The sequence below is a fragment of the Oryzias latipes genome, chromosome 6 (genome assembly GCF_053564925.1).
Source record: "Oryzias latipes strain Hd-rR chromosome 6, Olatipes_Hd-rR_3.1".
NCBI lineage: Eukaryota > Metazoa > Chordata > Actinopteri > Beloniformes > Adrianichthyidae > Oryzias > Oryzias latipes.
Genome location: NC_136242.1, coordinates 26,079,511 through 26,107,221, shown reverse-complemented (window position 1 = coordinate 26,107,221; position 27,711 = coordinate 26,079,511). Strand labels below are relative to the sequence as shown.

At 40.0% G+C, this 27,711-nt stretch overlaps 1 protein-coding gene across 1 annotated transcript; it reads left to right on the top strand.

Moving 5' to 3' along the window:
- Positions 1-580: 580 nt before the first annotated feature.
- Positions 581-26,399, top strand: pamr1b (peptidase domain containing associated with muscle regeneration 1b). Its single transcript, XM_023955936.2, has 14 exons — positions 581-879; positions 9,775-9,942; positions 10,804-10,929; positions 11,351-11,465; positions 16,840-17,057; positions 17,586-17,693; positions 19,872-20,042; positions 20,203-20,394; positions 21,718-22,554; positions 22,646-22,822; positions 23,162-23,228; positions 23,348-23,577; positions 25,012-25,370; positions 25,447-26,399. The coding sequence occupies exons 1-14, from the start codon at positions 720-722 to the stop codon at positions 26,014-26,016; spliced, it is 3,498 nt and encodes a 1,165-aa protein (XP_023811704.1). The 5' UTR covers positions 581-719; the 3' UTR covers positions 26,017-26,399.
- Positions 26,400-27,711: the final 1,312 nt, after the last annotated feature.

Sequence of the window (27,711 nt, the reverse complement as noted above, 5' to 3'; positions counted from 1 at the left end):
CCATCATCTTTTGAGCCATCCCAGTGGTCTTTTAAGGACGATTGTGTTCATTTTAGCCAAAATCAAAAACCCTGTGTCGTTTTCTTGGATAAAGTTTCTGAGCAACACCCCCCCTTCCCATTACCCATAAGTGAGCTATCGTTTTACACTTTCTCACGCTAGCTTACAGCCCCTCACAACCCCAACCTAACATCGCTGGTGCAACAACTATGGCGAGCAATATTGGAGCAATCCAGCCATACAGAGGGGGGCAACCAAAAACATTCATCATTCTGAGAAAACCTACAGATGTTTCTGCACTTGTGTTAACTTGAATAACTCTGACATCACTGTTTTGTAGATGTGAGCTCATGGGCAGCGAAGCCTACAGCATACCTGATTGGGACTGAGAGCGTTGTGGCTATTGCAACCCCCCCCCCCCCCTCTCTGTGCATGTGTGTTGTGCACTAAACACTGGCGCTTGCTTTTCATTCGCAAGCAGTGACGTTGCTGTTCGAGTGGAGTTTTTTGGGAGACCTCTGCGTGTGGAGCATTTTTTTTTTTTTTTATCAAGGCTGGGCTGTAACCTGAAGCCAAAGAGCAGAGAAAAAGGGGAGAAGCTGAGGGAGAAGACAGTGAGAGAGAAAGAGAAATGAAGAGAGGGGGAGGGAAGAAACGAAGAGCAGAGAGAAGGTGATGTCAGCTGAGTTCAGAAAGTAAATAGAGGTCTAGACTGCAGCATGCTGCCTGCAGGACGGGGACTGCATCTGGGGCAAACCCACGGCAGCAGCCGCACCAATCCATGGACCAACGCTTTTATCTCCGGGGAAGAGGGCTGGCTCCTCTCCATCTCCCTCTTTTTTTTCATCTTCTTGCCCTTAGTAACGGCCTGGCCTTACGGTAAGAGCTGCATCGACTTCACTCGTCCTGCACTTGCTTGTTTCCCTCTTCCAGTCTCTGTGGTTGACAGGATTGTTGGCTCTTTGTTCTTGAGAAGCGAGCATCAGCACTCTCAGCACTCCCTCCCCAGTTCTATCCTGTTAGAGCAAAGCAGCAACACTTGGAAAACAACACTCAAAGAGAGATTCAAACATTGAAGTCTGTTACTAAAAAAAAAAAATGTTGTTTCTATTCTATTTTTGTTTCTCTTTTCACTTCTTCTGTGATGAAACAGAAGTTTTTGTCATGATAAAGAAGCGTGTGTGTTTTGGAAATTTGCTACAGTTATTCTTTACTTTACAGACATTGTTTTTTTCCCCTCAACAACAAAAACAACAACAACAAAAAAAGAGAACACTCAGAATAAACAACTGTTGAATGCTTCCACACATTCCTGGGGGCGAATTCAGGCTATTGGGGCTGTCAAATCTTGGCACTCGCTCCTTTTCTCTTTAAATGCTGAAGTATGCTGTGAGATTGATTCTGTCTGTTTACAGCGGTCACTTGAGCTGTTGGAAGACATGAATCACACTTGCCTCAGTCACGCTGGCTTTATTGTTTTTTGTACATCAAATATTCCTGAGACTTGTAGTTTCAGCCTATGTTCTCCGTCTGATTCCTGCTTTAGATGCTACCTGTGTGAAAACACAACATCTCGGATTTGTAAGTCTGGTGGATGTGGTAACGGACTGAGCAGTGCATAGATGTTTTTGGGGATTTACTGGTATTTTTCTTTGGCAAATGTGCTCTCAGCTGAGTCACTCCCTGCAAGCCTTGTTATGTAATCAACTGAATTAGTGTCCACATGCAGTTTTGTAGATGTTTTTTTGACACAAATATTTAAGTTTTTTTTATTTCTGTTTTGTGAATCTGCCTTCAGATCTGTTGCATGGTCCTGCCTACTCAGTGATCCCTGTTGTTCTGACATTTTGCCCTCATAGAGGGTTTAGAAAAATCTCAAGGACAAATTTTATTGTATGAATTAGTCTGGAGCAAAGAGTCTGAAAAATGATGTTTGAATGAAAAGAAAATGCACTGGCAGAAATGTTTGGGTTCACTATCAAGAGCGTGATTGCTGTATTTAGGAAAAAGTACATCATAGTCCGGACTGTACCCTTACTGAAGACATCCCACTCCTTACAGTAGATAATAAATTCACCAAGTATTTGCTTTGGTTTGTGGTTTCCAGCAAATAGTTTGAAGTACTGTACTGGATGGGGACTGGCTTCAGCGTTTAGGGATCTTGATTTGTTCAGACATGCGATGACGACATGGCTCTCCTGAAGGGGGGGGTTCCATTTTCCACGATAGCTAAATTACTTCTGACCTCAGAATACCAAACAGCTGTTGTGGGCAGGGAGTGAGAGACCTCTCATACAGTAAATGCCCAACACTCCCAGCTGTTTAAAAAAATAAAAAGTTTCCACGATCTATCCATGTAACCTAAGCTTTATTTAACCAGAAGGAAACTATTTATTTGGGAGTGTATAAATACTGTCACTTTTTGGGCTCAGATTGTTTCCTAATTATGGCAGATATGACCTTGTTGCAGAAAATGTTTGAGACCCACTCCTATGACAATTGTGTTTTTGGTGTTTTTAACATGTTCTTGTGGCATTTTTCTGATGATGGAGGACATAATTCAAGAAAATTTTGCTTGAAATTGCATTTCTGAGCATTTATTTGTTTAAATTGCATTTCTGCAGCAACTACTTCCTAAAACACCACACAGGGTTTTTGATATTGACAAAAAATGGCATAATCATAATCAAAAACCACTGGGATCGCTTTTACAATAGATCCAAAGATGATTAGAGTGGGTCTTTAATGCTTAAAGTAAAAAAGGAGCAGGACTTTGATTGATTCAAGGACTTGCTTCACATTTTTTAACAACTCCTAATATAAATGCAATGCTCTAACACGTGAAGCTGCACAAACCAAATGCAAAGAAAAGTCTAAATGTTTTTTATCCACCCGTTCATGTCTGTTTTGAATGTTTTATGCGACCTTGTGTGGTGCAATGTAGCGTGGGGTTTTCTTTTTCCCTGACGTAAATAGAAAATGCCACTAGGGTTAAAGATAGTAATGCAGTGAAACCCACAGGACTTCACAAAAGACAGCTGAGGTGCTGCTGATGTGGGTTATCTTTGTTGACACCAAGGTTTTCACAAACAGACCCCTATGATGCTTGTCCCAGGTCAGGCATACAGTCTCTGGAAATAAATCCTACAGCTAAAAAAACAGAAATATGAAATACAAAGATCAACAGCACAGAGCGTCGCCATGTTGAAAACAGTTGCTCCCTCAAATATTCCTGCTTGAATTCTGAGCATGCCTGTGAAGTAATTAAATATATCTCAGATGGACATGTCTTAAGTGGTCAGCTGCTTTCTATGTTGCAGCTGAAAAGCCCTGTGGGGAGGATCTCTTTCTTTGTAAAGGTTTGTCTTGGATCCTGAGCTGCAGGTGATAAGAAAGGAAACACAAAGACGGCTCTTATTAGCTTTTAGTGACCCACCCGATCACTGCTACACTGTCCTGAATAGGTAATGCTGTTGAGCCAAATGTAATGGCTCTGATTTGTGCTCTCAAGTTAATGCCATTGTTTTCCTCATACAGCTCAAACTTACAACAGGTAGGTTGTCATTTTATAAAACTCTGAATGACCTTTGATTAACTCCTATTTTAGAAATTTGAAACAAAATGACTTGGGTTGAGATTTTGTTTTTTAAAGTTGGCAAGATTCCAAAAAACTACTAACGTGACCTCCCAGGTCAAGTGTGACACCTGCAACACATCTTCAACGCATTACTTCCTCTAACCTTCATATGTTCTTTGAGCCTCAAGACAAGCCCAGAGGAATCACATCAGTGTGTGACCCTGCTGCAGGGACGCAGCAGGGTCAAAGATGTCACTTGATCTTTCTGCTGGAGCAGAGGTCTTCTGATTCACATTAGAGGTGTGCAGTACTGAAAGAGTTCCCTCAAAACCTTAATAACATTGTTGGCAGTGCTTCACCAGATGAAATACATCTTTAGTCATCACCGTTTTATAGGCCCAACCCCTTGATATACATGCTGACTTTTAAAAGCAGAGCATCTGGAATGTGCATCGCAGATATCACTTACAGAGGAGGAGACATATCTGCACTCTCATAAAAAAAGGAGAAAGTTCCACCGTGGAGCCAATTCTTAGTGCCATCATCAAATCTGACAAACACAGAATATTATTTCTTTTAAGCTACGGACACACCGGGCATCTGACAGACACACGTTCACTTGAGTAAAGTCCATGGTGTTCTCACTTGACTTCTTCTTTGTCTACTGTTTACTTGCGCATGTTTGCCACCAACTGTTGAGGCTCTGTGTGAAATGTCAAAGCGGTGAAAATTTCGTGAATCTTGCTCCAGACTTTTTTTTCGCAATTCTATTCCGACATATGAAAGAATTGGTATCATATAATTCCGGCAGGGCACAAACTGCAATTCAAATTTCTCCTCCACAATCAATTTAGCACTTCTGTGAATTGAAAGGATCGCCACAATTGACTGTATATAAAAATTGAAATGATATCACTTGATGTCACCCATAGAAAATGGCTTGCTTCCGGTTCCAACCAGCTAAAGTCAATTCAGTTGCCATTTTTCCCCGATTTATGTATGTCGCCATGTTGGAACCAGATGTCCTCAGTAAGCCATGATTCGTGGTCCGTCTCGGTCTGAGTCTACATTTCTATGGCAACCACTCTCTCCAATCAGGAGAGTGCCTGTTAGAAAGCTACATCCCCCCTCCACTGAAAGCGGGCTCTGGAGAATCTTTTAAACGCTTTGAACGTTCAACAAAAGGCGTCTGATTTTTCATTTTATAACTTGAATAACTTGCGCTACAGCAAAAATACGAAAATAATAGTATTAGCAAGAATGTGTTAAAGGGCCTATATATCATGAAAAATCTTTTGAGCTTTTGTGTGTATTATGATATTCATTCCTCACTATAAACAACCTCAAAGTCGTTTTGATCCTTTCACGCATTTCTGAGTAATTGTTCAGTTTTTCAGAGGACAGTTTTCATTTACTGTCCATTGTCGGCACCCATATATCACAAATAAATTTGAGTTCAAAATTGGTCAAAATTTGACCTGTTCTAACTTTCAGAGTGCTCATTGGCTGCCCGTTTGGTACGTAAAGCCCAAAAACGGTGTGGGTACCATAACCGTTCGTCCTGGAACTTCCATTCGGGGTCCTCGGACTAATGCTCACGTCACACTATGTGATTGGCTGTATGTTTGTCTGATGACATGTCAGATAGTGATTGGTCTGGACAAATTACGATACTACCATTGAAGAAAATATTATGAAGTCTGTTGTAAACCAACACAGCTCCGACATAAAGCAAGATTGCCTTCTTAACAAGTCTTTATTATTGTTATGATTATTATTAAATGCAAGTTCGCTTATAGGTTTTTTAATCTGTGCGCCCAGTGCTTTTTTATTGGCAGAACGGTCCCAGAAGAACAACATTTAGCCGTGCTAACAACATTTTCAGCAACGGCTGAACTTAAACTGGAATAACAAGTGGATTGTGGTAATATGTCTTTATAAAAATTACAAAGAATATTGTCAGACACAATTTATGGGTGAAAATAACTTTAGGTTACAAAAAGGAACGTGAAACGAAAATTTGTTGAGCCCGAGCAGATGTCGACGCTACGTAGTTTGTCCAAGTGGGGTTACCGTAGTGTGACGTTACCTTCAGTCGAAAGGACCCCAAACGGAGGTTCCAGGCCGAATGGTTGTGGTACCTACAACGGCCTAAAAAAATATCTGCAGCTCCATTTGAATGCAAGTTTTGAAGTTTCACTCGTGTTAACATAGACTTTTTATTGAAAGTGTTTGCTTGAACGCATGTTGTTGAGGGCAGTGTGAACATAGGTTCTGAGTAACTGCAGATACCATGACTCATGTGTAATGAATAAACATCTTAAGCACAATGGAGAAGCAAAGTGGTCTGATAGTTATGGCAGCTCCGGCAACTGTCTGCATCTGTACTTGATGATTAAAGACCTTGAGCCAGAGGCAGCACAGCATGACTGCATGTCTTTGTCAAATTGTAGCCCTCAACAGATTTTATGTTATTTGTTTCAGAGTCTGTGTTTATGTAAAATACTTAGTTACAGCTCTGCTTTGATGAAAAAAATACTGAGACCATCTTTCACAGACGTGAAGCAGGGAGATAGAAATACTTCATTTCAGAATAACAGTTTTGCACAAGTGTTTCTGTTTCTCTACCTGTTCACACCTTCTGAAACAGCTGTGGGTTGTCACAGTTCAGTGTGCAGGTGTTAACTGACACATGTTTCTACAAGCTTGTAATCTTAGCGATAAGAAGATGTGTGCCAACACATGTGCCAAATATCATCTTTTTGATAATTGAATGTCCTCATTTTTACCGAAGAGACACAATAGCCTCTTCCCTTGGTTGTTCATTGGGGAAGAAATGGGTCCTAGATGACATTTTCGGGCACAGTTTTCAGTTCAGAGACACAAAAAGGATAAATTAGTATGAAAGTATGAAAATATTTCTGCACTTTTGGGAGGAAGCTGGGACACCCACACAGAGAGAACATTAAAGCTCCATAAACAAAACAAAAAGCCCATGCGAGGAGAGTCAGAGAAGGCAGCGCTTATCTTGCTGTGAGACAACAACGCTGATCACCTCGCCGCTCAGCTCCGGGGGATAGCCGTTCAGAAAAATAAAAATGCATTCCAGCATGCAGACAACTCCGGAGGGAGAAACATAACAGCTTTATCAACAGATTTGGAGGTCAGCAACTAATTCAGTCTTCAAACATTGGGGACACTGATGCCTGTGTTTGTTTAGTTTCTTACATGAGGATAGGATGGGGAAAAAAAAAAGAAAAATTCAGATTCTGCCACGATGCACCAAAATCTTTGTTTATTAAAGTGACATATCCCCCTAACACTGTTTTTATATTGCATTCTTGAAGGTCACTGATTGTAGTTGTAAAAACACCATCCGAAAATATTTACCTAGTAACAGTTGACAACCCAGAAGCTTAATTAAATATTTTTTTTTAAAGTTTGACTTCATTAAGATCAAGTGTTTTCATCAACATCTTTATATAAACCAGAGTGACAACAAACTGCAGATTAAGATCAACTGTGGGGTGTTTATTTGCTTTATTGTTTAAATACTTCCTCATCATAATCCAGATTAAAAGAGAAACTGCTATTTTATGTGTTTTTATCAATCTAATGCTAAGATCAGGGGAGCTGATGTTTTATTTAAAAAGTTGTTTGAAGAGGCACTCCAATGAAAATTGTATTTCTGGTGTTGTTAACATGTTGTTGTAGCTTTTTCTGATGATGGAGACATATATCAAGATAATTAAGCTTAAAATTGCGTTTCGGAGTATTTCTTTGTTCAAATTGTTGTGAATTTACTTTCTCCACGCTGATAGTCCTTCCTATGGAGACCATGTCCTGACATTAAAAACTTAAATGATATCTCGTTCCCACAGATTAATATCTCGTTCCCACAACTCAGAGGCAAATTTTTGAACAAACTCATGCCGCTCAGCAGAAACTATGTCCTGGAAAGCAGGCATTTAAAAAAAATGTTGTCTTAAAACAGCACAACCATAAATAAAAGACTACTTGGAACGCTTTTAAAGTAGATTAAAAGATGATCAGAGTGGGTCTTCTCCAGGCAGCAACCATTTTTATGAGATCCCACGTCACAGTTTGACTTGCCAAGAGTTTTGGGGCACTTTTTGAATAAAGTGTTCATTTAAGCAAATGTAACACCTTGTGGGACACTAGATATAAAGATATAAAGGGCAGATCTAAGATTAAAGTGCCCCATTAGTCAGTCTGCACTTAGGAAAAAGTTGCAAATGTCAGAAGAAGAAAAAAGGCTAAGCTACTAAATAACTAACATGAATTTAGCAAAAACTCTTTTCTGTTTTATAAAAAGAGGCTCAAGACAATTCAAAGTGACAAACAAACAACATAATGAGTCTGTTTCATAATCACTCTATGCAAATATTCTTCTATAGCTACAAGACAACAATAACCATGAATATTTGTGGTTCTCAACAAAAATAGAAAAGAAAATGAATAAAGAATTAAAACAGTGTGGTTGTGTGTTTATTCTGTGCAGAACGAGAACATAAAATAACAATGCAAGATTCGTTAGAACATCTGCTTTGTTTTGGTGTAAATGAAATATGAGGTTTGACTTTGTTTTATTTTTTCCACATGCAATTTTAACTGGTGGTGTGTGAATATTGTGCAACAGAACCATGTGAAAGGGAATTACAAAGCTCTAAATGGCACACAGCTTTGACGAACAGACTTAAAGATATTACTTCTGAGATCTCCATTATGACATTCATTACTAACCCAATAACACAAACCTCTTTGTGGTTGATTCATGATTGAATATGCATCCTGCTGAAATACTGATGTGTAGATAAGGCTTTAGCTAAACTGAAATCTATTACATATTATATCATCTCTCAGGACGAGCAGCAGTGAAGGTGTACAACATTCCAGGATTCAAATGCATCTCTCATGCTGATCATCAAGATTTAGGATTTAGCTCTTGCAGTTGTTCTTTTTGCTTACGCAATAAGGCCTTGGCTTCACAAAGTACCCATCAGAACCAAAAAGACCTGGTGCTGTGCAAAGGTTGTTTTACAGATATGGGAGTTAAAAGGTTTAAAGGATACAAAAAATAGAGTGATGCATCATATGTGGGAGGATGAGCAAAATATTGCACTGACAGCTTGCCAAGTTCCAAGTGTGGCCTCTGTTAGTTCTTCATCCACATCTGCCACTTGAGAATTTAAGTCCGTCTGTTTTGGTGTTTAAGTTCCACTGTTGCATAATACGGAGCCGTGTGCTCAGAGGTCTCTGATTCACTGTTTCCCAGTGAAAAATAACTTTTATTGAGTAGGAACTTTGCAAAACAAGAGCAGAGGCAGCGCTTGGGTTCAATTCTATTTCATTAATGGCTCATATGGGTTTCCGGTACCAGCTTAGCTTAGACATTTGACTGTTTTCTGTCAACATAATACACTCGGTTTGTCAAATATAGTCATTTCAGACAGTGAAAATACCAGCTTGATCTTAATTCTTAAATGCACTGGAAACTGTTCTAAAATAAAGATTTAAAACCTTGTTTTTAGACATTCAAGAGGTTTTTTGAGGTTTTAAGTTTTTCACAGTCAAGAAATTTTCCAGATCATTTTGCTCCAAACTCTTGAAAGATCTGTCAACACAAATTGCTTGATTTGAATTTTTAGTTTAGGGATGTCATATTAAAGTTCAATAAATGCATTCATCGTCATTATAGGTGCTAGTTTTAGATTTGATAATGATTTATTGAGATGGGCCAACTTTTAAGATCCTATTCACATTTTGTTCACATTTAATTCAAAAATAAATCATTTAAACTTATTAAACTTGTTTTTTTGCCATTGTATTCAAAATGAACAAGAATTAGGTACATCAAAAACTCAAAAAACAAACCATTTGCTTAGAACCAGAAAAAAAAGATTGATTATTGAGCTGTATAACATTATATTTTAAGTATTTTAGCTTATTTTCCCCTTTTTTACTGTATGTGAATCTCGTTGTTCTAGATTTTATCCTATAAAAAATATCTTGTAAAGTAAAAAAAAGACTTACTACTTTTACTACTTTCTAGTGATTTCTTTTCTTAAGATTAGTGTTGTTTTCCAAATTTCTTCGCATTTTCTCCCCTTTTTTTGTATTTAAGTCCCCATTTTAATCATTTACTTTAAAGTAGCTTACCCCGTTGTGTTCTTTAGACTATAGGTATCACTGTCCTGGTCCAGAGTGGAGCGTGATGTGTAGAGGCTGCTGTGAATACAATGTCATCCGCTGTAAGTGCCCTCTTCAGGGAACACAGGTGGGCTACGCTGTCCCCTGCTGCCGCAACGCCATCAACGAGTGTGACCCATGCATCATCCACCCAGGTAATTCCCCATCCTTCTATTACAACCCTTCTGTAAAGACCCCATAAATCTGATTGTTAGAAGCGATTTCTCCTTGAATCTCGGCCATGTTGGGTTTGTAAGATCAAGTGTTTTTATGAGCTGCACAGCTGTTCTTCTTGTGTTGTGTTAAACTGTGTGACATCTAAAGTGAAAACAACTTGCAGTGTTGGATCAGCCTGTTTTCAGGCCAACTTCACATCAGCTTCCTCTCTTCAGCTTCTGGCAGAAACCTCTTGAATTCACACAGCGAGAAAGCAGAGCTTTGATTTGTGAATGACTTATGGACAAAGCTGCGTAGTTTTCTTCAGAAGATTAAAATACTTTATGCAACTTGAGTTTTTTTTTTTTTTTTTGCTTTCTTCACAACATAAAAATGTTCTTGTTCTCTCTTTTATGGGTAAAAGCAGCTGTTCAAAATTAAATGAATGCTTTTGCATGACTTTTTAGTCTTAAAAAGGAGAAGAAGAAGAGGGCCTTCAGCAAATGGGTACAGTGGTAAATTTCAATCTTAGCAGTCTTTTCTGTTGGTAAAAATCTAAAATGAAATGGCACAGGACACATGGCTGGACAGGACAGTCTCTCAAGCGAAAATCCACATTAAAAGGAAGGTTTTTCAAAACTTTATATTTCTATTCGAAGAAACAGCTGAACGTTCTGCTGTGGTGAAAGATGAGCTTAATGTGTTTAGCAGCTCAAATCCAAAGGACAGCTCTTTAAAAAAGCTGCAGCAGCTCCTCAGATAGAATGCTCCCTGATTTTTGGTGAGACAGTGAGTCTCACAAAAGGTTTCATGTAGTGAGGAGTAAAACTGTACATTTTTTCCGTCTGTGTGCCTGTCAGGTTGCAGCATCTTTGAGAACTGCCGGCGGTGTAACAACGGAACGTGGGGTCCCCGTGACGACTTCTTCATCAATGGCCAATACTGTGCTGAGTGTCGCCCCGGCTGGTCTGGTGGAGACTGCATGAGTGAGTCTTTTTAGCCCCCCACAGCTGACATGTTTTTCTTTCACTGCACAGCCTTTTCCTTTCCGCTGATTTGTCTTCATCTGGGACAACTGTGCCATCTTGGAAGTCAGCCATGGGCCCCAGAGGGTTTTCCATAAGGAGTTGAATGACATGTCTGAGTCTACCATTGAAAGTCTCATAAAATAGCTTATTATATATCCTGGGGTAGCTTAGTCCAGCTCTTGTATGCAAATTCCGGCATAGGAAGCAAACATAGTCTTTATATTTTATTAAAAACAGAAGAGGCCTGTGGAGGCATCTCTCCCATGTTCCCCACGAAGACTTTGGTTTACACAAGCATAAAGCAGCAAACAGTCAGGATGTTTATAACTAAAGTTAAAAACTAAGCACAGCTTCAAAGCAGACTTTCTCTGTCTTGCAGAATGTGGGGGGGTGATCCGAAAAAGGCAGGGCCACTTGGTACTGGAGAGCTACCCCAACAATGCCAGGTGTGAATGGACCATACAGGTGGACAGGCCATTCACTGTTGAGCTCAGGTAGGTTGATGAGTCGTCTTTAGCTTTGAGTCCAACCACAATGACATAATCAGTATCTTCACATCATTTACAGACTATTGATGGGCGATACCACACTTAAAGGTTTAATGATACTGATTACTTTTTAAAATAAAAATATTCTACATAAATTAGCTAGTGTCACAACAGACAGCTGGATCCAAATGCAGCAGGTTTATTAGCTCAGCTAAAGTCCACAAAGCTAAATCAGGGTCAGGTAGGGATGGCCGTTTGACACGGACGCTCTGGCTCTTGTTTCACCTTCATGAAGCAGAAGGGTTCGGCACAATGTTTCGGGGCGTGTGTCAACTAGCGTAGATCCCGTGGTTGATGACGTATGACGCGCCAAATGCTTCGTTTGGTCGAACCACGGTTCAGATGTCACTTGTGTTTTGAACAGTTGGGCGCACTATTCTCCAGAAATACCACATGAATCCCGAACGTTTCCCGAGCAGTTTTATTGTTCCCCCAAGATTGGAATCAGCATCAGTTCATTGCACTTTAACATGACTCCTGGTAAATAACGTACTGTGGCTCAGGATCGTTTCAACTCGATTTCTCCAAATAAAACAATACACTATGAACATTGTGTATAAATAAAATACTTTAATCAATCTATACTGGCACAGCAAATTAGTATCAGTAGAGATGGCTCAGTGGAACAGTCAGTGGGTATTGCATCCAGAGGTCCTGAGTTCATGACCAGTGTTTTACTTTTTTTTTTTCCTTTGCGTTTATTTTCTTTATGCGATGTGTATTTCGCTGTGTCATGCACCTCTCACAGCAAACGTCACATGTGTTGTTGATTTACGTTTTTTTTTTTATAATCATCATTAACAACATTGTTTTGTTTTACGTTTTTTCATCATCATTTCCACATTGAAGTGTTACAAGGAGCTTTGTTGAAACATATGTCGATATACCTCCAGTCCGCCATCAGATGCCACTGTTTGGTGTGGTTTCAAAGCCCTGACCGGGTGGTTCATTTTTCCGGCACAATCACATGAACCCCAAGGGAAGCTTCGTGGGGCTTTAATTTCCATTCTTAGGGTCAGGAATCCAGTGCAAGGCAGGGATAAGATTTGGTGGAGAGACAGGACAGTCAGATTCCAGGCAAAAGTCAGGGCAGGCAGCAGGCAAACAGAGTCAGATACAGAGTCAGGAAACATAAGACCAGGTCTGACACTTGGTAAGGAAGGCAGAGTGGCACAAGCAATAATTCACGGTGTGTGGCTCAGTGCAGTGCTTAAGTAGACTGTGATTGATTGAGTGAATGAGAGTCAGGTGTGTGGCATCCAGGAAGTGCACACTGGGGTTGCTGGGAGATGAAGTGCAGTAAGAACTCTGGAGATGGTTCCCGCTGGTAACCAGAGGGGAATACAGAGCTCTAACTTCTGACAGCGAGATAGATAACTGGTAATTTCTTATTAGTGAGTTGATTTTCTCAAGCTTTTTATTTATTATCCTAAAAACAAATACCATCAAAAACTTAAGTGTGCAAGGTTAAAAATACAAAACAGTTCTTTATAAAATCACCTACTCATGCCGTACTGTGTGGTTGCTAAGGGTAACACACACAACTTGTGGCTCCTCTGGTCACGAGACTGATGGAGCAATTCATTGTGTAGTGGCTTTGGGAGTGTTTTGCCATAAAACTTACCTAATGACCAAGAATATCTTAAATTAAAAATGACACACACACTTTTATTTTTTCATTAATTTATTAGTAATGGATACTTTAATGTAGTAGTCAATACCAAAATTAGTGAAGTACGGGTGTTTGGATTTAAGACGTCCTCCAATTATCTTTTGACCTATTTTAACGCATAAGAACCAATAGTGACATCCTTGTAAAAGAAAAAGATCAGAAAAGTGTTGTCATATGTAGCACACACCATGTGTCCACTCGGTCTGGGGTGTATTCTATATTATTGATTTTTAAGGGTCTGGGTTCTTGTAGGTCTAAAGCATTCCCAGTGGTCTTTAAATTATGATTGTGCTGTTTTTCACCTAAATCCCCCAAATTTTGTGTCGTTTTCCAGGATATTGTTTCTGTGGAGCAGCAGGAGTTCATTAGAAATTTGCCTCTGAGTTGTGGGCAGGACTGTTGGTCCCCCCCCCCCCCCCTTCACACTAAACTGAGAGCTCTCTGTTTACACAATAGCTTACAGCTAAATATAACCTAAATATAACCGTGCAAAAAATATGGCGCCCAATATTGGAGCTATCCAGGTGTAATGTGTTGAGCCAGATGCCAATTCAGACGAGGAAAACAAAGACGTACATGGATCTATTTGTCTGCAAGTGGATGGATCAGAATGTAGTGCGGGAGGGAAATTTTGTATTTTCTGCTTAATAAATACAATCCTTTTCAAGCTGAATTCTTTTGTCTGCTCCTAATTTACAGCAATTTATATAAAAGAATAATCAGAAATGCAATTTTAAGCTTAGTTTTCTTCATATAAACGTCATATGTCATGGGAAAAATGCCACAAGATCAAAAACACCATTTTCGTCAAAGTGGGTTTTTAAGACAGTTTTTATTACTGATCTGCATTAGCAATGTAATAGCCGATCTTCCTTTATCAAATTTCAACTGCAAGATGTACTTTGTGGCAATTTTACAACACATTTTGGAAACTAGGACAGCCCCCCACCCTCTTCTTTTTTTTTATGGCAAAGTCATTACTTTCCTGTGCTGACATAACTTTCTATTTTTGTCTTTTTCCTCCATTACCTCTAAAATGATTTTACAAGCTAGCATTTGTGCAGAACAAAAGCTCCACACAGGCTGAACATTTATTTCCCTGCTTATGATTCTAGTTTGTTGCATGCTGAGGGGTTTTTAATGATTTAAAGCATTTCTTTCCTAGTGTGCAGAATGCAGAGTTTGTTATTACAGTTTACTGCAGATTAGTCAAATTTAGATTCCATTACAAACACATGTTTTAACATAAGTCCAGTGGACCCAAAAATGGGATATTATTGCCATCCCATTAGCGGAATTACAGGACTTTCCCTCATCCCTCAGGTTTTTTGTGCTGGCTTGCACTGTTCTCGTATCACAGACATGTATGGAGGAAGTGGCCATGACTCCTGCAAGTTAACGATAGACATACTGAAGGACTCATTAGCCTAAGACAGCTTGGCTCTAGATTGTGAGATGAATGATAGAAGTGAAACATTTCTGGATGTAGGCCAGTGTCTTGTAAAACTTTCATCGAGTCGTTTTGTCCGCCCTTGTTTGGACAGCAGGATTACATCATTGAAATTTTACATCACTGAAGTTATCTCGTTGTCCCACTGTGAAACATAGGAATCGATGAAAAAGCTTCTAACCCTTGTGCTATCCTAGGCACTTTAACATTGGGAGTTGGGTCATCTAGACCCACTAGACAGTGCTCTGAACATTTTTTCTTCAATGACTTGTGATCTTCACTGGTGTCCATGGATTACATGAAATCTTTCCACCTTTATCCACCTTTGTCATGGTAGGAAGAACATGTCAATGCAAGGGTGGGGTCATCTTAGATAGCACAAAGGTTAATCTAGTTCATGTTCCTGATTACAGTCACTTCAATTTACATTGTACCAGACTCTGAAGGCAAACAGTGCCAAAACACGCACACCCATGATGACATCAGTCATAAATCATCTTAAGAAAATGTTCCAATAAATGGTTTTTGTTTGCCATGGAAAAACACTTTGTATTCATTTGTGTTCATTTGAAAAACAAACGTATTGATGACAAATATAACTATTTATCTAAAATAACACTTGAGCGACTTGATTTATAATCTTGACAGTAACAATTATCCATTACATGCATGTGTATTTATTTTATTCCATAAAAACAAGTTTGTTTATTTATTTATTTATTTTTGCTTGTTCTGTCCAACAACTGAGCAAGCAGATGAGTGCTGAAGGCCTTTTGTGTTGGACAGGTTTCAATATTACAAAAAGAGGTTATGAATCTTCAGATAGCCAGGGTGTAAATTTGTATGAACCCCTTACTGTTTTTTTAAATTCTTTTTTATTTATTTGTTGCATTTTGTGTTTTAAGTGTATATACATATTCTTTCTATTAAAGGGGAGGGAGAGGGGGAAAGTGTGTGTGTGTGTGTGGGGGTGTGTGGGTGGGAGGGGTAGAAGAAAAAGAAATAAAGAGGGAGGGGGAGAAAGTGAGGGCATTCAAGTGCTGAGTTGCTGTGATGTGAATCATTTCTGCTAGATCTGCAGAAAGGCAAATATTACATCCTAACGTGAAATTCTGACACTAAGATAAACGGAAGACGTCTGTCCATCCATACACTGTGGGTTAGGAGGAGGGATAAAGCAGACAGGGAACAGTGTGACAGTGTGCACGTGCACGTGGGGGTGGAGATGCATGCACGTTGCCAGAGTGAACCATGTGATCATAACGGGAACCAGATCCTCCCCAGCCAGACCAGGAGAGAGGGGGAGACCCCCGGACCAGGAGCGTACCCAGCGACGGGACCCACGCAGCCCGAGTGATGAAAGTTTTTATGTGTATATTGAGTAATCTGATGGCTTATGTTTAAAAAAAACAGATTTGTGAGATTTATTCATGAAGCTGAGGAGGTCACAAATGATCTCTTGAACTTTGTAACACTGGGAGTTGTTCTTAAGGGAGGGCAGAGATTGGATTTACTTTTTTCCTTTCCATCCTCTGCTTACTATTGACATTGGATTCAGAGGAAGAAAAAAATCAAAGATAATTCCATTGCAGTTTTTGGTTTTCCACTTTTTACCCTAATTTAATGTCTTTCTTCTGAAGGGTTATTTAGAAGTGGTCTTAGCCCTATGATGATTAGCCCTAATCAGAGCGGCAAAATTAGATCCTGAGAACTAAAAAAAGTTTTAATCGTGGTAGAGTCTAAGTTTAAACCTTTCTCGCTTGATCCCTCTATGTGCCACGGTGGAATATTGCCGTTCGACCACAAGCTGTTGAACTATGTGGCAACCCTTAGTGGTGACAGTGTAATGCATTGTAGTGTAATGTGAAGTAATTATGTAAAAGAATGTAAAGTAATGACAATCTTAGATGTTGCACATACCCATAATATCAACTCTGAAAAGTTAAAATTTATATTTTTTGTGCAAAAATATTGAAGATTTAGATGGGGGTTGATGCGTTTTTTTTCCTTTTAGTGTAAAAAAACAGCGAACAATGTAAAACATGTCAGTATAGACTGCTCCTCTTAAAATTTACAACTAAAACTTCAGCTCAAAAAAGTTATGTAAAGTAAATAACAATGAGTTTCATTAGAAATATTGCTTAAAAAAAATCAAAATTCAATTTGCCAAATTTCAAGTTGCATGTCTGTACTTTCAGGTTTATGATGCTGAGTCTGGAGTTTCACCCATCTTGTCGTTATGACTACGTGGAGGTTCGAGATGGAGACAGCATTAACTCTCGGATTATCGGGAGATTCTGCGGGAACAACAAACCCGCCGCAGTTCACAGCACAGGCAACAGTTTGCACGTTCTCTTTGTATCCGACGGCTACAAGAACTTTGATGGATTCTTTGCTACTTTCCAGGAGAGCTCAGGTTTGTATCATCTGGATCTACAGCATGCCCAAAGTCATAAAACTTTACTTTTATCGTTGATCAAAAAATGTACATATACCCCAGAAACATAAAATGTGGTGTTTGTGCAAAAAGTAAAAGGTCATTGGTGAACTCACGTCAAGAAAGACATTTCCATGGCACTTAGGGTCCAGTCCCTAATAAAAAGCAGTTAATAGTGCATGAGTGACACCTTCATGTTACAGTTAAAGCTTTCATCAGGCGCCTGAGCCCCCTATTAGCCCTTTGAGAAACCAAAATGTGCTCACACTCCAGAAATGTCCTCATTCTCAGAGTCACACACCATAAAGTTACCAGAAGCCAGGCCAGGACTTGTAAAATTAAACAAGAGCATTTTTGTGCAGAAATGCCCAGCCACAGTCAGAAAGGAAAGAAGTGAAACGCCTTTGGGTTTTTGCATGGATCTGTCAGGATTAGTGATTCCTTTGTGAATCAGGTGCTGGGGAGGTCAGACTTTCTGCTGGTATCTCATCTGTCATATGTTTACAGCTTGCAGCTCCTCCCCTTGTCTGCATGATGGGACTTGCATCTTAGACTCGTCCTACACTTACCACTGCGCCTGTCTGGCTGGCTACACGGGCAAGAGGTGTGAAAGCGGTAAGTGTGCAGAGAAACTTAAACCTCTTTGATAACCCATGTGAAAAGCTGAGACTTTGTTTTATAGTCAGAAGCAGGTGCACGCTGAAAATTTCAATGAGACATCAGTTTGATATTGAGATGAAAAATGCTCTTATATTTGTCATCAATGTTAGTCAGTTTTGTTACAATGAGAACATACCAAAAAATCAGGATTTAAAAGGGGTGCATTCAGCACTTAGAATCACGTGTTCATGTAGTATTTTTCTCACAAAGGAGCACATATATAAGGGGAATTAAGCATGAAATTGCATTTCTTAGTTTTTTCTTATTTAAATTGACAAAAAAACCTCAATGAAAAAATGCAGCTTCAAAACAAAACTTTTTTGCGACCTAGAGAATCCACTGCTTACTACTCTGCTCCATTCTGAGGCGTTCACTTGCTGTCGAATAGATCCATGTACGTCTTTGTTTTCCTCATTCGAGCTGGTATCTGGATCAAAACTGTATGGCTGGATAGCTCCAATATTGCTAGCTATTTTTGATGCACAGTAATGTTATGTTGGGGGTGTGAAGGCAGGAGAGAGTGTAGGCAGATAGCTTTCAACAATGGAGAAGGGAAGGGAGTACGGAGTTGCTCTACACCAATGGTCCTGCCCACAACTAAAACTTCCAACCAAGTTGTTCTGCCGCTCTGCAGAAACTACGTTTTAGGAAATGGTACGTTTTTTTTTTTTTTTTTTTTTTTAATTTTGGCTAAAAACTGCACAATTAAAAGCCAGTGGGACTGAATAGATCCAAAGATGATTGGAGTAGGACTTTAAATATTCAGAAAATTAGTCTTGTTTTCAAAGCTTATAACAAGCTAATAATCCAATGCCACATTAAAACGTGGGGTGCCCCTCATTTGGGGTGTGGTTAGGTTGCATGCAATATGCATGTCTAGATCCTGACTTGTGTTTTTGTTCATTGCACACCTCCCTGAAGACCCTCCAAAAACAGTGTGTGTGCTTTTTTTTGCGGGGCTAAATTCAAGCCCATAAACCACATGGTGAAACAGTTGTGCTTCCATAACAGCAGCCAGCTTTTCCACCAGAAGCAACACCCATAAAAAACGCTGTCTAGTTTATTTCCACATGATGTGCGTTCATCTGTATTCCTATCAGGATATGCCAACTTTTAATTTTGATGCAAAAGACTGGAAATAATAGTAATGGCTAAAATTAAGAAGAGGAAATGCTGTCTGGAATTTCTTCCCCAGACACAGATGGAGTATTTTAAGGCTGCATCTCACATTAGCCACATTTAGGACAACCTGCTACAAAAAAACTAAAAGATCGACAGTGTTTCCCACATCTTTTGACACAGTATTTGTCAAAGTCGGATCCGTTTTTCAGGCGCAGTGTCCAGCCTAGTTTCCACAGCGTTAACAGAAGCATGCAAACTCATATTCTGCGGTTTTGTGAAGAGTTTGCATTCCACCTTAATAGCTGAAGATTCCTTTTATTATGCTTGTGGATACAGTCTGACCTGAAAAATCCATCACTGAGCAAAATAGCACCATCGTCCACAGCCCCTCGTGCAGCTTCATCTTTGTTTTTACATATTTATAGGAGGTTGCCTGTGGGTTACCCTGACTTTTTGACCAGCAGCATTCCTAATCCCCCAAGGGCCTGCATACTGAAAAAGCTGTGGGTTTAAAATGGCCAGATTATTCTGAGGAGTTTTTTGGTTTGCTGCAATAAAATCAGATAATATCCATTTTATAGATCTGATCCCTTTCAGACTCAGACCGCTTGTCTTTAAGAAAACTGTTGATCTTTTACTCATTTTGTTAAAACAAATGTAAATGTCTCCATGTGAAAAGTTTGATTATCACACATTGTATTTTTCCCACTTTTATCAGTCTGCGCTCTTCTAGTTCATAAAAGCTTTTACGGCATCAGGTTTTTTTTCCCTTTTTTACAGGCCATGTGTTTTTAGTGTTGCTGTAAACTGCTCCCACTTTACTGTGAAATGATTTGCTAATGAGCCTGGGATGGAGAAGGTGATATTTTAATCACTCATATGTTTGGTTAGATGTGATTTAGTGCCCCGTTTGGCTGCTGGATATTACTTTTTGCAGTCACTGTGAGCATGCTGGATTCCAAATAGAAGAGCGCCTGTCTGAGGGGAAGTCATGCCTGTGTTTATGTTCAGTGATAGGTTGCCGTAGGCCTCCGGTGCCCACACATGGATCCACAGAGGGTCTGTTTCGCCACTCGGGTGCACGTGTCACTTTCCGTTGTGACCCCGGCTTTGAGTTGCGAGGGTTTCGCTCTGCCATCTGCCTGAGCGATGGCACCTGGAGTGCGCTTGCTCCACAGTGTGGTAAGATGGAAATGTGAATCTGTTCTTTTATGCCCCTAAAAAAACAGCTTGGGATCTGGGAAAGTCATAAATGTCTGACTTGCTGTGTGTTTCATTTCCATTCATACTGAGACATGGTACAGATCATGGAAAAAGGCTGCTTTTCTTCTCCTGCCTTCAGTGCCTGTGGAAAAAGTCTGCACTCTACCACCCAAGCCAGAGCATGGCGACCACTTTTTGGTGTACGGACCAAATGATGTGCTCATCGCTCTGCAGTACCTGTGCTTCCAACCATTTGAACTCAGCGGAGCCTCCCAGAGGACCTGCCTTCCTAACAACACCTGGAGTGGGACTGCCCCTGTTTGCACTCAAGGTCAGACATTATACCGTACGAAAACTCAACACCTGAGTGGTTTCTGTTATACTACGTTTACATGGGCATGCAACACGTTCATTTGCATGTGGTGTTCACACTGAACGAGCAGGGAGGGGCTTCTTCTTCTCTCTTCTTCTTGTTTACTAGTGCATGTTCACCACCTGCAGCTGGAAGAGGCCTGCTGAGAAATCTTGTGAATTTCACCTCAGATCTTTTCTTTCACAGCTCTATTTTGATATGAAAGACTTGGTGTCATACAATTCCTTCTGGGCACAGACTGCATTGCAGAATCAACTTTTTTTTTTTTTTTTACTTTTTAGAGTATTGTAATGTTAAATCCTCCCAAAAAACAACCCCAAAGTGGGATTTTGTTCCATTCACTCATCTCTGGGCGTTCCTCTAAAACCCTTCTCTCTGAGCACCAGCCCCTCCCAATCAACAAAACTGAGAGGATTCTCACATTGTGACATAACAAAATGAAGAACAGCCACTTCCAGGAAGAGTCTGCACTGCCAGCACCGCCCCAGGCTAACACAAACACACACTTTCTCCACAGAACTAGCGGTCTTTGGCAAAATCACTTTCTTTTTATATGCACAATGTGCACGTCCATCTTTGCAAAAGTTTGGATGTTGTGTGATTTCATGGCGAAATGCAGACACGCTGCCGAGGTTGACGTCATGAAATGTGCGGCACCCACAAGCCGGTGCCTCAGAGATCAGACTGTTTTACTTTCAGGTGGAAAGGCATTAAGCGGTTTGAGCTGCATAATGCCCGAGAAACGCTTTTTATAAATAAAAGGTTTGATTAGATTTGATCTGGGAAATTAACTGCAAAAAATAATCATATTTTATTTAAAAAATCATTCTTTGGTGTGCCAAAGTTAATATATTATCATACATATGGACATAGTTTATAATATACATAGGCCCTTTCATTTCTCCTCCATGCTCAATTTATAAACATTTGGTACTTCCTTGAATTAAAAGGGGACGCCATCCATACGTTATTACCAAATCCAAGTCCCTGACTGGTCAGAGTTTGACCTGGTTTAACACACAACATACTTATAAAGGCCACGCGTTTTGTATGTAGAGCCAGAAACTGCTCGTATAAACTTTCATTGCTGCATGTGAATGCAAGATTTTAGATGAGACTTTTCATTGGAAGTGGTCACTTGAACGCGTGTTGTTGTTTAAACGCAGCTTGATTTGTTATTTTCTTTCATCTGTGAAGGTAACAGCTCCAAATCATGAAAAACATTGAGACAGCTCTGGTTTTGTTTAAGCAAAAACTAAAAGAACTGTTCTTTTTTTGCAGTGAATAACACACTTACTGAATCAGAAAAAGAAAAAACTGAAGAAAAAGAAATATATATTTATAGTGACAAAGATCTCAGGGAAGAAGTAGAAACAAATCAGCCAAACTCAACCCAGGAAGAGGAAAATGTTGGAGAGAAAGACACCGGGCCAGATCACACTACAACTATTGATAATGAAGAAAATAACACTGCGGTGGTTCCGAAGAAAAATGATACGGAAGATGGATTTGAAGGGGAATTTGATGGAAGAAATACTGAAACTGGGAAACCAAACGAGGGTGGAAAAAGCAAATTTGATAAGGATCCAGAGAACGACCTAAACACGGTTGATGAGAAAGTACCAGCGGCACCGGTGCCGCCCAAACCAAAAGAAGACAGCTCTGACTTAAACACGCAGCAAGAGAAGGACATCACAAAGATAGTGGTGATAAAAGACAAAGGACAAGCAGAAAAGGAGAGAAAAGATGAACAAGTGAATGGAAAAAGAGACCCAGCAAAATTTGGCCCCAACGACACAAAACTGAGGACAGTTTTATCTGAGGGGGAGAACACTGTGGAGAGCTTTGAACTGGAAATGATGAAGAACAGCACACAGGAGTCAAGGAACAAGGAGAAGGAAAATAACACCATTGGATCACCCATACCGGGGAGGAAGCTCATCCCCTCTCGGGTCAATGTCACACAGTTTACACTGTACAGAGCCGGTGAGGACAGTCATGGTGTGGTTGTTGTTCAAAATGGTTTATCAGAAAAAGAATCCACAGAGACGGCAAAGGAGTTGGAGAAGGACGAAAAGGAAAAAGAGACAGAAAGAGATGTTAACCAAAGCTTCACAGGTGAGAAGGGGAATCAAGAAAACAAACAGAAATGTTTGCATGTTTCCCTCTGAGAAGTCCCTCTAACTTTTTGTCTGCTTTGCTCCTGCAGAAAGCAGCTGCCCTCCTCTGCCTCGCTTGTCCAATGGTTACCACCAGGTGGTGCCAGAGTTGGAGCCCAAAACAGTAGAGTTCAGGTGTAACCACTCGTATGCTCTCAGTGGTTCCGTGAGAAGAAGCTGCCAGAAAAATGGTACCTGGAGTGGCCAACAACCAATGTGTGTTAGAGGTACTTTGACCCCCCCCCCCCCCCCCCCCATTATAAACTTTTATTTTTTTGCTTTTCATTTTTACAAAATTATTTTAATGTTTACCTTAAAATAGTCATTTAATTATTTCAATTTTTCTTCACATTTTGTTAATTTGTTCAAAGAAAACATAAGAACCCAAAATAATGTTTTAACTGTGTAGATTTTTTGATGAAATATTCAATAAACTGGATATTTGGAATTTTATTTGAGTGCATGATGGGTGAATTACCAGAACCTATGGGTTATAGGGATTATATTATGAATCAGAGCAGACGATTTTATTGTGTATTTCTGTTGTGTCATCCTGTTTTTTGCAGCTTGTCGAGAGCCCAAAGTATCAGAACTGGTCAGACAAAGAGTTTTGGCACCTCAGGTACCATCCAGGTGAGTTTACAACACCCAGGACCATTAGAATAAAGCACTTCAGTTGTGTTTTCTTTTTTGTTTACCTTAAACCTTCACAACAATTTTAGAACTTTTTTATTTATTCTTTTGCTCCTCAGGAAAACCCCTGTGCACAAGCTTCTCACAGCTTCACTGGGGCAGCGGCTGCAGTCTGAGGGCCCCACTAAAGCTCCTGAGGTGCTTCCACAATTGCCCCAGGGCTTCCACAATCTTTACACACACATTGAGTATGAATGTGTGTCTCAGTACTACCAGCACTCTGGAAGCTCACGCCGCACCTGCTTGAAGACAGGAAAATGGAGTGGGCGCCATGTCTCCTGTTCACCAGGTGAGGGCAGCAGAGGACAGAAAAACAACACCTGAAAGCTTTCCTTCATTAAAACAAAGAAGTGCATCACATCATTATGTGGTCACTCAACAAATATAATGAATGTAATACTAACAAATATAAACACAAATCAGGGCTCCTGAATTATTTCAAGCCTCACTTTTACAATGTACTATGGGAAAAAGGAGAAATGAACACTTTTATTTATTTGTCTAAATACGAATGAAGAGAAACTCTTCATGGATTTGCTCTAAAAACACTTTTTTATCTCAAGAATAATGAATAAAGAAAAAATGTGCTTCAAGTTCCGAATTTCATTTTTGATTAGCTAGGCTTATATCTCAGTGGGATAAAAACAATACAATTAAAGATCATACAATCCAGATGGAAAATTATTGGTGAATGCCCCCCCTTTTTTTAAATCAAGCATCGTTGTACATTAACATTAAATCCTAAAGCTTTGCTTGTTCCTTTAAACATGATTTTATGAAACAAATGAAAAAGCAGCTAAGACCTCTAAACATTTGGGATTCTGTGTTTTACCCGCAAAGACCCACTTCAATGAAAACTGTATTTTTAGTGTTTTTAACATGTTCCTGTGGCATTTTTCTGATGATGGAGGACGGATAATAAGACAATTATGCTCAATGTTGTGTTTCTGAGTATTTATGTATTCAAATCATTGAGAATCAGTTGCAGACAAAAGAAAGGCTATTTGTAAAAGTGACTTTGAACCTTCAACAGCTAGTCACAAGCTCCCTGCTCCACTCCATTTTGATGCATCAACTTGTATATGAATAGATCCGTGCATGCCTTTGTTTTTGTCGTCCGAGCTGGTATCTGGCTCAAAAGTGTAACGCTGAATAGTTTTGATATTGCTCGCCATTCTTGTTGCACCTATATTGTTGGTTTGGGGTTGTAAGAGGCAGTAAGCTAGTAGGAAAGTGTGTAAACAAAGGGATGATGGGAAATGAGGGGAGGCATACTTTGTGCCAACAATCCTGACTACAAGGGCAAATTACTAATGAACACCTGCCACTCTGCAGAAACTATGCCCTAGTTTTTTGGGGATTAAAACAACATAACCATAAATAACAGACTACCGGGAACAAACATTTTTAAAATAGATCAAAGGATGATTGAAGTGGGACTTTAAACCTTTTCATAAGTCAGGCTGCTGGTACAAGTTTCCTTTATATCTCTCAAGAAAATATTGTAGCTGAAGTAGATTTATGTGGATTTATGCAGAAACTGTGAGTTTTGTTGGTTCGATTCCCATGTTTGATTCTTGTTGCTCCATCTATTGTCTTCTACATCATGTTGTTATTAAAGTACACTGACAGACAGTCCTTCAGTGTTGACTGTCTCATTCTTTCTGCTCTCTTTGCCTGGATTTTGGACTCACCTCTCTTTCTGTCACCTCCTCTGTGGCAGTGTGTGGGAAGCATGCAGCCTTTGACCCAGAGAGGCCTGAGGAGGCTCACTGGCCCTGGCTGGCAGCCATCTACCGTTGCCCCACTAAAAACACAGAGACTAAGGTGACCAAGACAGACGGCAAGACCGAGTCTCCAAAGAAGGGCGGTTGTGGAGGAAGTGACAACCTTAATCAGGCATCTGACTGGCAGCTGGTCTGCAGTGCAGCTCTGGTCAACCAGAGGAGCTTGGTGGTTGCAGCTCACTGTGTGACAGAGCTGGGAAAAGTGTATCCTGTGGATGCTGCCACAGTCAGCGTGGTGGTGGGAAAGCACTATCGGGATGACCACAGGAAGCAAAAAGGTCTCCAGTGGCTCAGGGTAACAACTTTTAGTTCACTCTTCTTCATTTTCTTTAGGAGAACTTAAAGACGTAACTTTGTTTCACTTTTTTCAGGTGGCTTCCATTGCTGTGCACCCAAACTACGATCCCAATATTCTTGACTCTGACATCGCTGTAATCAAGTTAATTGACAAAGCAAGGATTGGAGAAAAAGTCCTGCCGCTCTGCCTGTCAGGGAGCGAGGAGGAGGAGATGAACTCTGGTCAAGGGCTGGTAACAGGGTGGTCTCCAATGTCCGACTCCAGTTTAGGCCCTGAAGAGAAGGCAAGGGTCGGGCTGGTTCATCTTGCTGATATAGTCCCATGTGAGCAGCAGTACGCTCGTAACGGAGTGCCAGTCAGCGTTACAGACAACATGCTCTGTGCGAGTCAAAGGCCCGACTACAACCCTTCGAACATATGTCCTTCCGACACGGGCGGGATCCTAGTCCTCCCAGAAATCTCAGAGACTCAGACCAGCAGTAGCCAAAAGTCATCTCAGGTGGGTAGGGACAGCAAAAGGTTGTGGAGACTGCTGGGGCTGGTGAGCTTTGGCTATGACCAGGGAGAATGTGATCCTGACCTCTACACAGTTTACACACGTGTGGCCAACTTCAAAGACTGGATTGAAAGCAATATGAAATAAATATCCAACACCTCTTTTCCTTCATGCCTACATCAGCGACAACAGTTTCCCTCAAGGCATAAGGGAGCTTTTATCCGAATGCAGAAGCAACACTGGGCAGTAGAGTACTTTGTACTGGCTGGCTCATTCAGATGAGCTGAGCGATCACCTTTTCAGTTCAGAGTTCAAAGTTCAGGTTCAAATGATCTGAAAGACTTGAAAATGACCAGAGCAGCATTCAGCTGATGATTCCAGCTGATGGTGGTTTGGATTGTACTCATCTTCATGTAAATGTGTTCTAGTGTTATGATTTATTATTTCAAATCTCATGGAAAAAGAGTGTACATAGTATATTGTAAACATGAAATGATGACCTTTATAAAAAGAAATTATTGGTCCGGTAATTGTTTTATAATGGATTTTTTTTTTTACAAGCATATGTGCACAAATACACTCTGAAAATGATTTTATTCCCTTTAACTTTATTATTAAGTGAGTAACACACACTAAAAACTCCATAGTTTAAAATAAACCAAGTTAGGTCATTTTTAACCCAAATCTGAATGGGAGTTATGTAACTCAGGAAAAAACATAAATTTAGTTACTATGCTGAAACAACTACTTGCAAAAAAAATAGTTTGCTTCAAAAAATAACCCACAAATATATCTCAACATGAAAAACCCAAGAATTGGATTGAAGAAATAACCAAGTGTGTTAAAAGTACACACATATGTCCTAAATAAAAATAAAAAATACATAGAAACATTTGGTGAGCAACAAAACAGAACAGCGTGAGAATGTAGTCATTTTTTCACTCTATTTTACCACCTGTTTTTTTCTTTTTTCTTTTTTCTGCCTGTTTTCCTTACATTCTATCAACAAATTTGTTTTCTCACTGCCCACATTTAATCAAAGCTGAACAACAGCTCACCAGAGTTTCCCAGAGGATGATCCCATCCACTTTGCTCCTGCTGACTGTCTGTTCACAGGCCCTCATAAGCTCACAGGGCATCATCAATGGAAAACAGACAACACTCAGACATGAGCCGTATACGTGTAGTATCCCAAGAAGAGTGAGAAAGGGCCTCCGTGAGAACAGAAGAGAGGCCAGGTACTTAACACCAGTGTCACACCAACTGTTTTCTAGTTTGGGATTTGGGAATCATTAAGAAGAGGAAATCTTATAAAAGTCTTCACTGGAAAGGCTTTACATCCTTTCTAAAAAGAAGTACTTTGCTGTGGTATGACAGGAAGATCACAACATTCTTCTGCATTGATATCCTACACATTTATCTATAGATTCATTCATTCATTCATTCATCGTCTTCCGTTTTGTCCCTTTCGGGGTCACGGGCTGCCGGAGCCACTTTTAGGCGAAGGCATGGGACATCCTGGATAGGTCGCCAGTCTGTCGCAGGACCACATATTACACACCCATTCACTCTCACACTCACACCTAGGGACAATTTAGAGTTGCCAATTGACCTGAACATGTTTTTGGACCCCGGAGAGAACCCATGCATCCACGGGGAGAAGGTCCCCCATTGATGTTCTGGTTCAAGTCCCCCAGCCAGGACTTGGCTGTGAGGCAAGAGCGCTAATCACTGTGCCACAGTGTACCCTTATCTATAGATGTTCAATAAAACTATAACAAAGTTTTACTGTTATAACAAATTTAATTCAGTTTCATTCATATATCCCAAAATTACAACATA

Excerpts from the sequence above, each read along its gene's own strand:
- pamr1b (XM_023955936.2), top strand. The coding sequence starts at position 720 with ATGCTGCCTGCAGGACGGGGACTGCATCTGGGGCAAACCCACGGCAGC. Across the intron at positions 880-9,774 it reads AGTAACGGCCTGGCCTTACG|ACTATAGGTATCACTGTCCT; the intron begins GTAAGAGCTGCA and ends TGTGTTCTTTAG. Across the intron at positions 9,943-10,803 it reads CCCATGCATCATCCACCCAG|GTTGCAGCATCTTTGAGAAC; the intron begins GTAATTCCCCAT and ends TGTGCCTGTCAG.